Source organism: Salmo trutta, chromosome 15, assembly GCF_901001165.1.
Source record: "Salmo trutta chromosome 15, fSalTru1.1, whole genome shotgun sequence".
NCBI lineage: Eukaryota > Metazoa > Chordata > Actinopteri > Salmoniformes > Salmonidae > Salmo > Salmo trutta.
The window spans coordinates 15,697,504-15,712,882 of record NC_042971.1 but is presented as its reverse complement, the minus strand read 5'-3'; the positions used below and the strand labels follow the sequence as shown (position 1 = coordinate 15,712,882).

Sequence of the window (15,379 nt, the reverse complement as noted above, 5' to 3'; positions counted from 1 at the left end):
GGTCTGTGCCTTTCCAAATCAAGTCCAATCAATTGAATTTAGCACAGGTGGACTCCAATCAAGTTGTAGAAACATCTAAGGATTATCAACTGAAACAGGATGCCCTCGAGCTCAATTTCGAGTCCCATAGCAAAAGGTCTGGGTTGTTTTTTATATTGGAGTTGACTACATTAGACACTTTCATTGTGTGTTATGGTAAGCATTTCACTGCAAAGTCTACACCTGTTGTATTCAGCACACGTGACAAATAAACGTTGATTTGATATGGAGTGGATCTGATGTTATTTTAAGCACTGTAGATAAGATACTTAGGTGCTTACATTTGTCATATTTCACACATGTACAAGTGAGAATTGAAAATGTGTTTTTTTCATTCCTTGACAGGAGTCACTAGAGACTCAAAGCAACAAGAGGATAGAACACATTTCAAACTTTCCTTGTTAGGGTGAGGTTGCAGAAACAATGGAATGGAGAGAGGGGTCAGAGATCAGCCATTATTGATGGCGACCCTGGAGCAATTATGGTTAAGTGCCTTGCTCAAAGGCACATCGACAGATGTTTCACCTAGGGGAATTGAACCAGCAAACCTTTTGGTTACAGGCCCAACGCTCCTAATCGCTAGGCTACCTGCCACCCTGTGATTGTCAGTGGGCACATCCCAAATCACACCCTATTCCCATAGTGCACTAATTTTGACCAGATCCCTATGGGCCCTGATCAAAAGTAGTGCACCACATAAGGAATAGGGTGTCATTTGGGATGCCACCAGTGACATCTGCATCTGCCATGATTGAGGTCTGCCTTTTTATAGTGCCAGCAAAGCAGTTTGTGTATGGGTCTAACTGGCCTAAGGAAGATTTTCTGAGAAAGCCTTGTCTAATAATGTCTTGGTACAATAAAAACCACAAGCATGATATCAGATGATCAGCACTTGCAGTGCACAAAGTCATGGTACTGTAAACCCTTGAAAGCTATTATTTTTTTTCAAGTACGCTTAGCAAAGATGTCAATGGCCTAGAACAGTGGTTCCCAAACTTTTTATAGTCCCGTACCCCTTCAAACCTTCAACCTCCAGCTGCGTACCCCCTCTAGCACCGGGGTCAGCGCACTCTCAAATGTTGTTTTGTCGCCATCATTGTTAGCCTGCCACACACACAATATACGATACATTTATTAAACATAAGAATGAGTGTGAGTTTTTTGTCAGAACCCGGCTCGTGGGAAGTGACAAAGAGCTCTTATAGGACCAGGGCACAAATAACAAATAAATAATAATCAATAATTTTGCTCTTTATTTGACCATCTTACATATAAAACCATATTTGTTCATCGATAATTGTGAATAACTCACCACAGTTTAATGAGAAGGGTGTGCTTGAAAGGATGCACATAACTCTGCAATGTTAGGTTGTATTGGAGAGAGTCTCAGTCTTAAATCATTTTCCACCCACAGTCTGTATTTAGTTTTCATGCTAGTGAGGGCAGATAGGTAGAGTGAGTGGTTGCAAAGGGCATCAGTGTCTTAACAGAGCGATTTGCCAAGGCAGGATACTCAGAGCAGCCCAATCCAGAAATCTGGCAGTGGCTTCTGATTCAATTCAATTTTCACAGAACTGCTTGTTGCAATTTCAATGAGGCTCTCTTGTTCAGATATCGATAAGTGGACTGGAGGCAGGGCATGAAAGGGATAACGAATCCAGTTGTTTGTGTCATCCGTTTCGGGAAAGTACCTACGTAATTGCACACAAAACTCACTCAGGCGTTTCGCTATATCACATTTGACATTGTCCGTCATCCAGCTGTAACGCATAGAATTCACTGGCTTGTATGCAAAGCAGTAATTGTTTCAAAACATCTCCTGCCATGTCACTGATGCGTCATGAAACAGTGTTGTTTGATGAAGACATTGTCTGTATAGTTCTTTGGCCTTTTCCTCCAGCATTGTCCCAGCCATATCCGCAGCAGCAGGAAGAATTAAGTCCTCCACAATAGTATGGGGCTTGCCTGTCCTAGCCACTCGGTAGTTCAACATATAAAACGCTTCTATCCCCTTCTTATTAATGGTATCTGTTGCTTTTATACATGTCTTACTACTCGAAAATCGTCTTAATTCTCGCTCAAAAAACGCCCGTGGCTTATTTTTGAAATTGGTATGTTTTGTTTCTAAATGTCTGCACAAGAGTGAAGGTTTCATCGAGTTGTGAGATAGTACTTTTGCACATATTACACACTGTGGCTGAGGAAAGGCACTACTCTCAACATAAGTGAACCCCAAATCAATGTAGTTCTCATCATATTTGCACCTCTTCGATGGTCCAATATCCCTGTCTGTTGTTTGGTGCTTTCCCGGGTAAGTGGGCAGTAGCTCTTCGGCTGCATCAGAATCACAACTGTCAGTGTCCATGCTAGCTGGACTAACACCAAATGTAGAATTACTGATGCTAGCATTGGATTTGCTCGTGGAAGCAGAACAACTTGTGTCATCGACAGGTGCAGTACTGCTGGCATGTGTCTCTATGTTTTTACCATTTATCCATTATCGAGCAAACGGAATGAGCAACAGCTACATTTGGCTACATACGGACCGTTAGTGGAATTCCCACGACAGAGTAATGGTTAACGTGATTGGATGTTAATTATTTGACTAGGCTACCTGAATATGACATTGTGTTGTTATTTTTCTGAACACTAGATGGTTTCATTTTTTTCCCCAGTGAAACGAGGCTACTCAGGCAAGAAAAAAACCTCACCCAAATGTCTTGCCCCGTTGGAAAATATAAATGAACGATTTGAAAATGTGAAGATATTCCCAGTTTGGGAATATCTGGCCTAGAACATGAAAAAGACTACTTCAGGTGACCTTGAGTCAGTCTCCCCTCGTGAATCTAAAAATTACACCCCTGGTTGCAGTGGTAGTTAAAGAGTCTGGAGGCTTGCAGCTGAGACAACACCTGGAATCCCTCAGTAGCACCACAATCTCTGATGAAAAACAAATGTCAACGCTCGGCCCACTCTAGGACGCCACCACTGTTTACCCTGACTGACTATTGGCTACTGCCAAGTCCCCTGCTGGCCCCCTGACTCTTTCAGAACCTTAGAAATCGACCATATGACACATATTTTGAGGTAAAGTAAGGGTGTTGATGAGCTTTTAGTCAGTTATGAAAATGTATGTATATATATATATATATATATATTGTATTATACATTTATATTATACAGGATTAAAGCTTATTATATTGATATTATTTGACCCCCACAGTAAGCTACTGTCTTGTTAGTAGCCTCATCATAATGTGGGTGTTGAAAAAAGAACAACAGATATGCCAACATAGACAGTCTGTCCTGTGCCATGTAGCAAAATTGTAGCAGGTTTGTTTGGGAATTCTTGACAGAGCAGAATTATGTGGTAACGGTCACATTTCACAATGAAAGCATGGCAGCACGCTACACTTCATTCATTCAACACTAGGCTACTTTCCCATGTGAGAGGGCCTCACCACTTCAAATTGTATAATAAATGGAAAGTGAACAGAATACCTAATAGATACAGACTTTGTGGGTGTTTGGGCTAACAAACCGCAGCCATAACGACACAAAGTGGTGAGTCTGGCACACTTGATTAAACTTTGAAGCATGAGCTGGTGGATAGTTGCAACACAATCTCACACTCAATTCGTGCAAATATGTACAAAAAGTATTTCAGCAGATTTTGTGCATTTTTGTGTGGCTTAATTGGTGTGAAAAGACACATTTTTGTGCGACCTAATTTATCGAAAAATACACCAATTTTTGTGCCACTTCATTCACAGGAAAATTATTTTGGGGGTGGCAAACTTCGGAACAATCTTTCGAAAGTTATTAGAGCAATGCACGATGTGCAATGGTCTTCTACACTGCCTTTTTTTTGTCTCCCACGTATTTATGTAAAGAAACAAACGGGTTAACAAGCCCAATATTGTTAATCAACCAGGTTGTCCCCAAAATAATTATAATATAATAGTAGCAGTTTTGTATTTTTATTCATGCCAATACTGTTTTCTTTGCTTGTTTTCAGTTAATACTTTGGGATACTGGGACACTTGTAGTAGCCCTACATGATTTCCTTCATAACGCATTTCATTTTTCAGGGAGCCTACATTACACCATTTTCTTCAAAATGCATTTAATACAAGGCTCCACTTTTTAGTGTACATTACACAACTTCTTTCATAATGCATTTTATCTAAGGCCATGTCGAGTTTTATGAGGGTTGCCAGATTAGAGAAAAACAAATAGATACACCACGGTCAAAAGTTTTAGAACACCTACTCATTCAAGGGTTTTTATTTATTTGTACTATTTTCTATATTGTAGAATAATAGTGAAGACATCAAAACTATGAAATAACCCACATAGAATCATGTAGTAACCAAAAAAGTGTTTTATATTTGAAATTTTTCAAAGAAGCCACCCTTTGCCTTTATGACATCTTCGCACTCTCTTGGCATTCTCTCAACCAGCTTCATCAGGTAGACACCTGGAATGATTTCAATTAACAGGTGTGCCATGTTAAAAGTAAATGTTTGAGCCAATCAGTTGTGTTGTGACAAGGTAGGGGTGGTATACAGAAGGGAAGTTAGGAACCAATATACACAGGCAGTTAGGAAAGCAAAGGCTAGCTTTTTCAAACAGATATTTGCATCCTGTAGCACAAACTCCAAAAAGTTCTGGGACACTGTAAAGTCCATGGAGAATAAGAGCACCTCCTCTCAGATGCCCACTGCACTGAGGCTAGGAAACACTGTCACCACCGATAAATCCACAATAATTGAGAATATCAATAAGCATTTTTCAACGGCTGGCCATGCTTTCCACCTGGCTACCCCTACCCCGGTCAACAGCCCTGCACCCCCCACAGCAACTAGCCCAAACCTCCCCCGTTTCTCCTTCACCCAAATCCAGATAGCTGATGTTCTGAAAGAGCTGCAAAATCTGGACCCCTACAAATCAGCTGGGCTAGACAATCTGGACCCTCTCTCTCTAAAATTATCCACCAAAATTGTTGCAACCCCTATTACTAGACTGTTCAACCTCTCTTTCATATCGTCTGAGATCCCCAAAGATTGGAAAGCTGCCGCGGTCATCCCCCTCTTCAAAGGGGAGACAGTCTAGACCCAAACTGCTACAGACCTATATCTATCCTACCCTGCCTTTCTAAGGTCTTCGAAAGCCAAATTAACAAACAGATCACCGACAATTTCGAATCCCACCGTACCTTCTCCACTATGCTATCTGGTTTCCGAGCTGGTCATGGGGGCATCTCAGCCACGCTCAAGGTCCTAAATGATATCATAACCGCCATAGATAAGAGACAACACTGTGCAGCTGTTTTCATCGACCTGGCCAAGGCTTTCGACTCTGTCAACCACCACATTCTTATCGGCAGACTCAACATCCTTGGTTTCTCAAATGACTGCCTTGCCTGGTTCACCAACTGCTTCTCAGACAGAGTTCAATGTGTCAAATCGGCAGGCCTGTTGTCCGGACCTCTGGCAGTCTCTATGGGGGTGCCACAGGGTCCAATTCTCGGGCCGACTCTTTTCTCTGTATACATCAATGGTGATTCTCTGATCCACCTCTACGGAGACGACACCATTCTGTATACTTCTGGCCCTTCTTTGGACACTGTGTTAATAAACCTCCAAACGAGCTTCAATGCCATACAACTCTCCTTCCGTGGCCTCCAACTGCTTTTAAATGCAATTAAAGCTAAATGCATGCTCTTCAACCGATCGCTGCCCGCACCTGCCCGCCCACCTAGCATCACTACTCTGGATGGTTCTGACTTAGAATATGTGGACAACTACAAATACCTAGGTGTCTGGTTAGACTGTAAACTCTCCCTCCAGACTCATATTAAGCATCTCCAATCCAAACTTAAATCTAGAATCGGCTTCCTATTTCGCAACAATGCATCCTTCACTCATGCTGCCAAACATACCCTCGTAAAACTGACTATCCTGCCGATCCTTGACTTCGGTGATGTCATTTACAAAATTGCCTCCAACACTCTACTCAGCAAATTGGATGCAGTCCATCACAGTGCCATCCGTTTTGTCACCAAAGCCCCATATACTACCCACCACTGCGACCTGTATGTTCTTGTTGGCTGGCCCTCGCTTCATATTCGTCGCCAAACCTACTGGCTCCAGGTCATCTATAAGTCTTGGCTAGGTAAAGCCCCGCTTTATCTCAGCTCACTGGTCAACATAGCAGTACCCACCCGTAGCACGCGCTCCAGCAGGTATATTTCACTGGTCACCCCCAAAGCCAATTCCTCCTTTGACCACTTTTCCTTCCAGTTCTCTGCTGCCAATGACTCGAACGAATTGCAAAAATCACTGAAGCTAGAGACTCATATCTCCCTCACTACATTTAAGCATCAGCTGTCAGAGCAGTTCACAGATTACTGCACCTGTACATAGCCCATCTGTAAATAGCCCATCCAACTACCTCATCCCCATACTGTTATTTATTTATTTATTTTTGCTCCTTTGCACCCCAGTATCTCTACCTGCACATTCATCTTCTGCACATCTATCAGTCCAGTGTTTAATTGCTAAATTGTAATTATTTCGCCACTATGGCCTATTTATTGCCTTACGTCCCTTATTTTACCTCATTTGCACACACTGTATACAGACTTTTTCTATTGTTTAATTGACTGTATGTTTTTTTTATTCCATGTGTAACTCTGTGTTGTTGTTTGTGTCCCACTGCTTTGCTTTATCTTGGCCAGGTCGCAGTTGTAAATGAGAACTTTCTCGACTGGCCTACTTGGTTAAATAAAGGTGAAATAAATAAATAAATAAAGAATTGCCCTGTTTGGTAAAAGACCAAGTCCATATTATGGCAAGAACAGCTGAAATAAGCATAGAGAAATTACAGTCCATCATTATGTTAAGATATGAAGGACAGTCAATATGGAAAATGTCAAGAACTTTGAAAGTTTCTTAAAGTGCAGTCGCAAAAACCATCAAGCGCTATGATGGAACTGTCTCTAATGAGGACCACCACAGGAAAGGAAGACCCAGAGTTACCTCTGCTGCAGAGGATAAGTTCATTAGAGTTAACTGCACCTCAGATTGCAGCCCAAATAAATGCTTCACAAAATTCAAGTAGCAGACACATCTCAACATCAACTGTTCAGAGGAGACTGCATGAATCAGGATTGCTGCAAAGAAACCACTATAAAGGACACCCATAATAAGAAGAGACTTGCTTGGGCCAAGAAACACGAGCAATGGACATCAGACCGGTGGAAATGTATCCTTTGGTCTGATGAGTCCAAATTTGAGATTTTTGCTTCCAACCGCCGTGTCTTTGTGATACGCAGTGTGTGTCAACGGATGATTTCCGCATGTGTATTTCCCACCGTGAAGCATGGAGGAGGAGGTGCTTTGGTGTGGGGGTGCTTTGCTGGTGACACTGTCTGTGATGTATTTAGAATTCAAGGCACACTTAACCAACATGGCTACCACAGCATTCTGCAGCGATACGCCATCCCTTCTGGTTTGCGCTTAGTAGGACTATCATTTGTTTTCAACAGGACAATGACCCAACACACATCCAGGCTGTGTAAGGGCTATTTGACCAAGAAAGAAAGTGATGGAGCGCTGCATCAGATGACCTGGCCTCCACAATCTCCCGACCTCAACCAAATTGAGATGGTTTGGGATGAGTGGAGTGAAGGAAGAGTGAAGGAAAAGCAGCCAACAAGTGCTCAGCATATTTGGGAAGCTGGTTGAGGGAATGCCAAGAGTGTGCAAAGCTGTCATCAAGGCAAAGTGTGGCTATTTTGAAGAATCTCTTTGCTTACTACATTATTCCATATGTGTTACTTCATAGTTTTGATGTCTTCACTATTATTCTACAATGTAGAAAATAGTCAAAATAAATTAAAACCTGGAATGAGTAGGTGTGTCCAAACTTTTGACTGGTACTGTAAATATGATGTATTTTCACTGAAAAAAGCAATAATTAATCAACACACTACTGTAAATAAATGGAACCTACTTGTTAAACAATGGAAATGGCTATCGGTAAATAAATGGAAGCCATTTGGCTATGGGTTTCACAGCCCTATAATAATAATAATGATATCACTTTAAAAAAGCTTTATTTACAACGTATGGGTTATAAGATGTTGAGAATAGTGGCATAGAAGAGTCTGAAATGAATGAACATAGCTTAGGGTGAGGGTATTTCAATGTCAGCAGCAACTTCCAGTGAGAAATGCTCAGTCTGAATCTTGGGTTTTGTTTTATTTAACCAGGCAAGTCAGTTAAGAACAAATTCTTATTTACAATGCCGGCCTAGGAACAATGGGTTAACTGCCTTGTTCAGATGCAGAACGACAGATTTTTACCTTGTCAGCTCAGGGATTCCATCCACCAACATTTCGGTTACTGGCCAAAGGCAGTGTAGAACACCATTGCCCAAAATGCGTTGCTCCAATAACTTTCAAAAGATTGTTCCGAAGTTTGCCCCCTTAATACATTTTTTCCTAAGAATGAAGTCACACACAAATGTGTGTATTTTTCTATGAATTAAGTCACACAAAACACACAAGAATGCACAAAATCTGCTGAAATACTTTTTGTACATATTTGCAAGAATTTAGTGTGAGATTGTGTTGCAACAACAGGTGTCACTGCGCACACACACACACACACACACCAAGTTTCCGCCTGGCAACTTCAGACTACAGGCGTACACTATTAAAACGGACATGATACATGATGAGCACATCCAAATGAAGAAACTCTCCTGGCACTGTCCCTGACCGTGAAGAGACATGGGACTGAGCCCCTGTCAGTCTGCCCTCCAGATTCGCTGCAAAGTTCTGCTGCGTAGCCTCGGCAAATACCTTGCATAGCCTACAGTAGCTTAAAAAGTCTAACAGCTAGGTCTATATGACGAGAGGGACGTTCAGAAAAGAGGGGAACAAAACATCTGTGTGTAAAAGAAACTACAGACCTTATCCATGGTGCTTTATTAACAGTATCGCCCCTGGCAAGTATCCTTCTAACGACTGTAGGTTGATTATCTTGTGACCCTGGAGACCAGGAGCTATGAGTGTATATATGTCCGTTGTCCAGCTGCCCTCCAAATTTTCTACAACACTGCTATTTTGCAGCCCATTATAAACCAAGACTAAACTAAGCCGTCCACTAGATTGAGTACCCATAACCCGTAGACTAACAGTAGGTTAAAGTGGGCAAGTGAAAGTAAATTAGACTATAGCATATCGGCCTTATAGGCCTATAGGCCTATCCAACAGCTGCGAGAGGAGTGAAGCAGGGATTTTAAGTGTCTGTGGAAGGAGAGGCAACTCAAGGATCACTCCTACAAAAGCAGCATATAGGCGCTGTTTAAATATATTCATGGGTGGAATCTCCCATTCTTGAAATAATCATTGATCTAATATATACTGTATATTTAGATCAATGATTATTTCAAGAATGGGAGATTCCACCCATGAATATATTTAAACAGCGCTATATGTCTATAGACTATGATCAATGATCATAGTCTATAGACATAATCACTGATCCGACATGACTTGGTTGGTAGCCTAGCGTAAAATCTCCTTTCACACATCTATCTATCGGTGATGTCTTCAAGGATGGGAGGAATGAAGGATGCACCGGTTATCTCAAAACATAGTCTCCATTATAGGCTTGCATTTGTCTCAGCTATAACGCAAACTTAAGCTACTTGATCATCGTATAGAGGCTAGTGTCAACTCTAGACCTATAACAGGCTATAATAATGGACCGTAAAATTGCTGTCTCAGACGTGGCTATGCAGGCTGCAAGGTGTCTTCCATCACAATGGTTCGGGGGTAGCCCGAGAGCCAGACAGGGACTCACAATTCTTCTCGGTGCAATCTGTGCATTCGGCTACATTCACAAGATAATAAACCTAGGCCTATGAGGCTACTTCACTGGAAATGTGCATAAAACACCATGCCATTTTGCACAGATTTGTAAATTAACCTTCCGTTTCAACATAATAGGCTAGGCCTAGCTGTTAGACTCTCTATGCAAAGTGTTGGCATAGGCACAGGGGATTAAGGATACTGTTGTAGCGAATTTGAAGGGCAGCCTGCAGGGACTGATGCACACAACTTCATGTGTTCCCAGTCAGTGACAGTAAGAAGAGAGTAAACTCCATTTGGTGGCCTGACAATGCACCATGGCCGTTAGAATGGTATAGCATTACTTTGGGGATATCTGGTGTGTGTGTGTGTGTGTGTAACTTCACCTAAAAGGACCACATTAATTTACCACTTTATTGTATAGTGTAGGCAAGACTAATCTCTCCCCAAATTGAAGCGTCCAAATGGTAGCGTCCAAATGAACCACAAACTTAGAAAGCACCCGTTTCCCCAGCCACACCAATATAAAAAAATATATTTCACAAACGAATCAAAATAAATTAGAAAACGATTAAAATCTCAATTTTACAGTGTAGAAAAATGTGAATTTTAAAACAGTTTTCCATTATTAAATTTAAACAAGTAGATCAGAAAATGGAGAACTTGAGAAATGTAAACTAATATTCTATTATTAAATTTGAAGGAGGGCATTAGATCATTAGACTGGTAAGCATTACATGGATCCCCATCTGTATACATTTTGGTATTATTCCATGGCCAATAGCCATCTGAATTCACAATTAGGGTAGTAGACGGTAACTAGCCCCCTGGGGTAACTGCCCCCCTGTAATTCATATAAAGACCATAGGATGTCCCCAAATTACTGTTCTTGCTTAACAAAAAATGTCCTCTGTGTCATCACAACTTTTGGAGATATTTCAACAAAACAATTTTGTGATAAGTTGATAAAAAAAATTGTAGATATATTCCAATGAGGTTAGATTTATAATTTGTTTTTAATATACAAGAAGGAAAGCCTTAAGATACACCCCCCCCCCCCAACTAGCCCCTGTTTCTACCTGTCATTTAGAAAATGACTAGCCCATTTAGCGCTAGTTTATGCTGACTTGCTAGTTAGCAATTTCACTAGCAGTAAATGCTAGCCAGCTAGCTAGTTAGCATAATATGCTAGGAGTACTAGCTAGCAATCTTACTACCAGATCGTCTGAGGTAAAATACATTAAAAAAGGATAACACAACTTAATTTCAGTTGTAAATGTTTCCACTTGTGACTGATAGCTTTACAGTTAATGCAACTTTATAGCCTTTTAGCTATTTTACAAAGTATTTTATGTCATATAGCTAGATAGCTACCTACATTTTTAAGAGAGAGCTTTTCAATTGACATCTCTCCCCCTGTTTTCAGTCACAGGTGGGGACTGGATTAGGTGTGAGCAGTGCAGGATGTGGGCTCATGAGTTGTGCTCCAGTTTTACTAGTGACCAGTTTTACTACTGACCTACAGGTACAAATTACAATCGTGCAATAGCAGAGCATAAGAGAGTTGCCACATCAATTTTACACTGAGTTAAGTTATTGTTATTAAATGTTATATTCCAATGTCATTTAATGGTATTATTTATATTCAATTCCAATGATTTACCCCGGTAGGAGATTATGGCATAGGGGTTTCACACAAGTGTGTTAAAATCCATTTAATCAGTTTTACATATAAATTATTTTTAAAAAACACCCCTTCTCTAAAAACAACATATCATGAAAAAACAAAGAAAGTGTAAACTGTAGCCATTTATTTCCCTTTATAGTTTATTTGCCTAACCACATACCATTTTTTTTTTCAAACGTTGCTTTTTTTGTGTCAGCAATTAGACATTGTTCTTAGGTGGGGCTTGGGGCTAGTTACCCCCTAGTACCCTATGCGGTGGTGCCAAATTAGGCTACATGAAAGACATTAGACCAAACGCATTATGAGGGTAAAGCAATCCTATTTCGACATGAGAATAAATACATGGGAACACATTTACATACCCTCGAAATAGTTAACGGTGTACTGAAGTCCCTTCCACCGACCAGTCGAAAACCCCAAGGTGAGGGTCCATTCAATGTCACGGTGTGGGGCATAGCTGATCTATAAAAAATAATATCCGTAAGAACTGGGCGATAAACTGTGCGAAATAACTAGGTCCACTACCTAGGAGCTGCTTGGCAACACTGTCTGTCGCAAAACTTTCTACCCTACTTGATTCAACCTTAAAGAATGATGTCGTCTCTGACGTGTGATGGGGATTTGCGCTATGAAGACGCTTGACTGCCCGCCTCGTACAGCGTTGATGAATGGGAGGGACGTGAGCGCAACGAAACGCTTGCCTGACGACTCACCCTGAATTTAATTCCGCTGCTCCATCGATCGTTACAAAGAAACGTCAGTTGACCGGAGTGATGTGGATGTGTAGCCAGGCAAACGCGGCTCTATGGAAACAAGTCCACTCTTTATGGGTTGAGGATGACAGACGCACTAGTCTAGAAGTGCCTACTGTATTTTTTTTACTAAAGAAAAGAAAAGTAAATGATTGGGATGGCTACTATAAAACAGTTCCCAGGGTCCAGTTAGGGGTGGTGTGTGTGTGTGTGTGTGTGTGTGTGTGTGTGTGTGTGTGTGTGTGTGTGTGTGTGTGTGTGTGTGTGTGTGTGTGTGTGTGTGTGTGTGTGTGTGTGTGTGTGTGTGTGTGAGTGTGTGCGAGTGTGGGACAGCATTATTTGTTCAAAACACCACCATCACCATTACTCAGACTACGGAGAGAAAATCCATTGTGGACTATAACCTACCCAGATAAAGCAACTGAACAATAGATAGAACTGAAAAATTATCATGTCAGCAGCTGAGATTGATTTAAAAAATTACAATGTGGATGCATTCAAAAACACACAATGTCAATTTATTATGGGATCCTCTGGTCTCTTCCCTCATTTCCCCAGGCAATTATACAGTGACTCACAGAGTATGATTTCTGTGTGTGAGTCTATGACCTCATAGACATTCCAGCATGGCTAGGCTAGCCCTGTCTCCAAACAAAACAGACATGGGAAGTGAAGATGTGTCTTAGTGCATACTGGTGAATACTATTGAGTCAGAGTGAGTCAGAGGGAAACATATCTATACCTGCCTCAGAGTAGCCTGACTGATGTAACTGATGTCTAATGATAACATGTTGAATGGTATTGGACAGTGTGTGTGTGCCTGCGTGCGTGCGTACGGACGTGTGTGCATGCTTGCGTGCGTGAGTTTGTCTGTGATCACAGTCGTTGGCAGGATTTTGCTGTTCTGTCTCTTTTCTCAATCAAATATGATTCAATGGGTTTGAAAGGTATACACACTGATTAAAAGGAATGTGATTGTCAATGAGAGCCTATCAAACCAGTGATATTTGAAGTGTCCTACATGCTAAGGAGCCATAGTACACTTGTAGGAGACTGAGATGAGTCATTTTGTGTTGCAACCTGGAGCTGTTCAGCTCTATCGCAATGCCAGTGTCTGGAGAATGACTTAATCTCTGTCAATGCAAGTGTTGCACAAATTATTGGTCATTAACCCTTCTGTTTCTAAACAATATATTTTAATTATGCCCATTCTTCCTTTTAAACACAGTCGAAATGTCTCATCACCACCAGTTTAAGGCCTTGTTTTATGGCCTGCAGATGTACAATAGGTAACATTTTCGGCTAAAGTAAAAAATCAAAGGTTTGTCTTTGTGTCTCACAGCTTGTTTGAGAGATTTATGTCGCCAGCGTTGCGGATGCTTCGTGGTACAGTATGAGACAGTATTACAGACAGTGGGAACAATGGTGGCACTGCAAATTCACTGTCTAAAGGTCCCATAGGGAAATTAAAACATTTATGGAAATGATGCAGTTTAATTCATGTGGTTAGAAAATGCTGAGTGGAACATTAGAAGCAGATGTAATGGTTAGACAACCACAGAGCTTAATGATCTCTAGTTAACCTCAGTTTATAGAGTAGGCCTATACAATGTGCCCATCAGCCACGACTCATCAGGAGAGGGAGTTAAGGTGATAGTGACAATGAATAGGAATGTGATGATGGTAAAGATGAAAAGGAACTATTTGCAGCTTTTCCCTGCTTGCTGAGGGTCAATTTACTTTGCTTAGCATCACTGTATTTGAAGAGTTTCATTCCAAAATGCTATATATCAATTTTCAGAAATATTGGTAAATGAGCTTTTATTGTTTAAAGAAATTATGAAAGATGGGTGTGTTTTTTCATGATCTAATCATGGCATGGGGTTGATCAATGACAGACACGTATTTGCTTAAAATCTATCACTTCACACTGAGAACACACTGGTTGTCACGCCCTGACCTTAGATAGACTTTTTTTATTCTCTATTTGGTTAGTTCAGGGTGTGACTTGGGTGGGCATATCTATGTTTCTATTTCTTTGTTGGCCTAGTATGGTTCCCAATTAGAGGCAGCTGTTTATCATTCTCTGATTGGGGATCATACTTGGGCCGCCGTTTTCCCACCTGTGTTTGTGGGTAATTATTATTTTCTGTGAGTGTTTGTGTGCGCCACAGTTGCGTCACGTTTGATTTCTGTTTACCTGGTTTTTGTGAAAGGTTTCACTTCCATTAAACATGTGGAATTACATGCACGCTGCGCCTTGGCTCATTTATTACAGGGAGTTTGAAGACAGTGATCGTGACACTGGTTAAATCAATGTTTTTTCCACGTCATTTCAACTAAATGATTAAGGACATGATTCAGGACATCAATATTATAAAGATTTCATTTACAATAATATGAAATTTGTATGTAAAACATTTACATTTTACCTTTTAGTCATTTAGCAGATGGTCTTATCCAGAGTGACTTACAGTAAGTGCATTCATCTTAAGATAGCTAGGTGAGACAGTGCATTCGGAAAGTATTCAGACCCCTTAACCTTTCCACATTTTGTTACGTTACAGCCTTTTTCTAAAAAGTATTAAATAATTTTTATCCCTCATCAATCTAAACACAATACCCCATAATGACAAAGCCAAAACAGGTTTTTAGAAAATGTTGCTAATTTATATATATAAACAATTTTTACTTTGTCATTATGGGCAATTATGTGTAGATTGATGAGGGAAAAAATATATTAATCAATTTTAGAATAAAGTTGTAATGTTACAACATTTGGAAAAAGTCAAGGGGTCTGAATACTGCGCTGTACCTGTCAAATATACAGTATACGAACATTCCATTCCAGCTAAAGAAAAGAGCGTTTTGTAAAAAAAATTAAAACAATATGTTTCTAAAATCTATGAGTAAAAAATCTGAGAATAAAAATATTTAACACACACACGTGAAGGTACCCATAAGCAATCATTTTTGAGAAAAAAACAAATGTGAAACATTATGGATATAGCATTT

The 15,379-nt window shown here is 40.5% G+C and overlaps 1 protein-coding gene across 1 annotated transcript in view; it reads right to left on the bottom strand.

The window, feature by feature from the left end:
* The window catches only part of LOC115148546 (PDZ and LIM domain protein 4), a 71,456-nt gene extending 59,168 nt beyond the window's left edge, over positions 1-12,288 (bottom strand). Inside the window, exon 1 of the mRNA XM_029690518.1 lies at positions 11,975-12,288. Within this exon, the coding sequence (XP_029546378.1) occupies positions 11,975-12,067 (93 nt within the window). The 5' untranslated portion in view covers positions 12,068-12,288. The remainder of the gene's footprint in view (positions 1-11,974) is intronic.
* Positions 12,289-15,379: the final 3,091 nt, after the last annotated feature.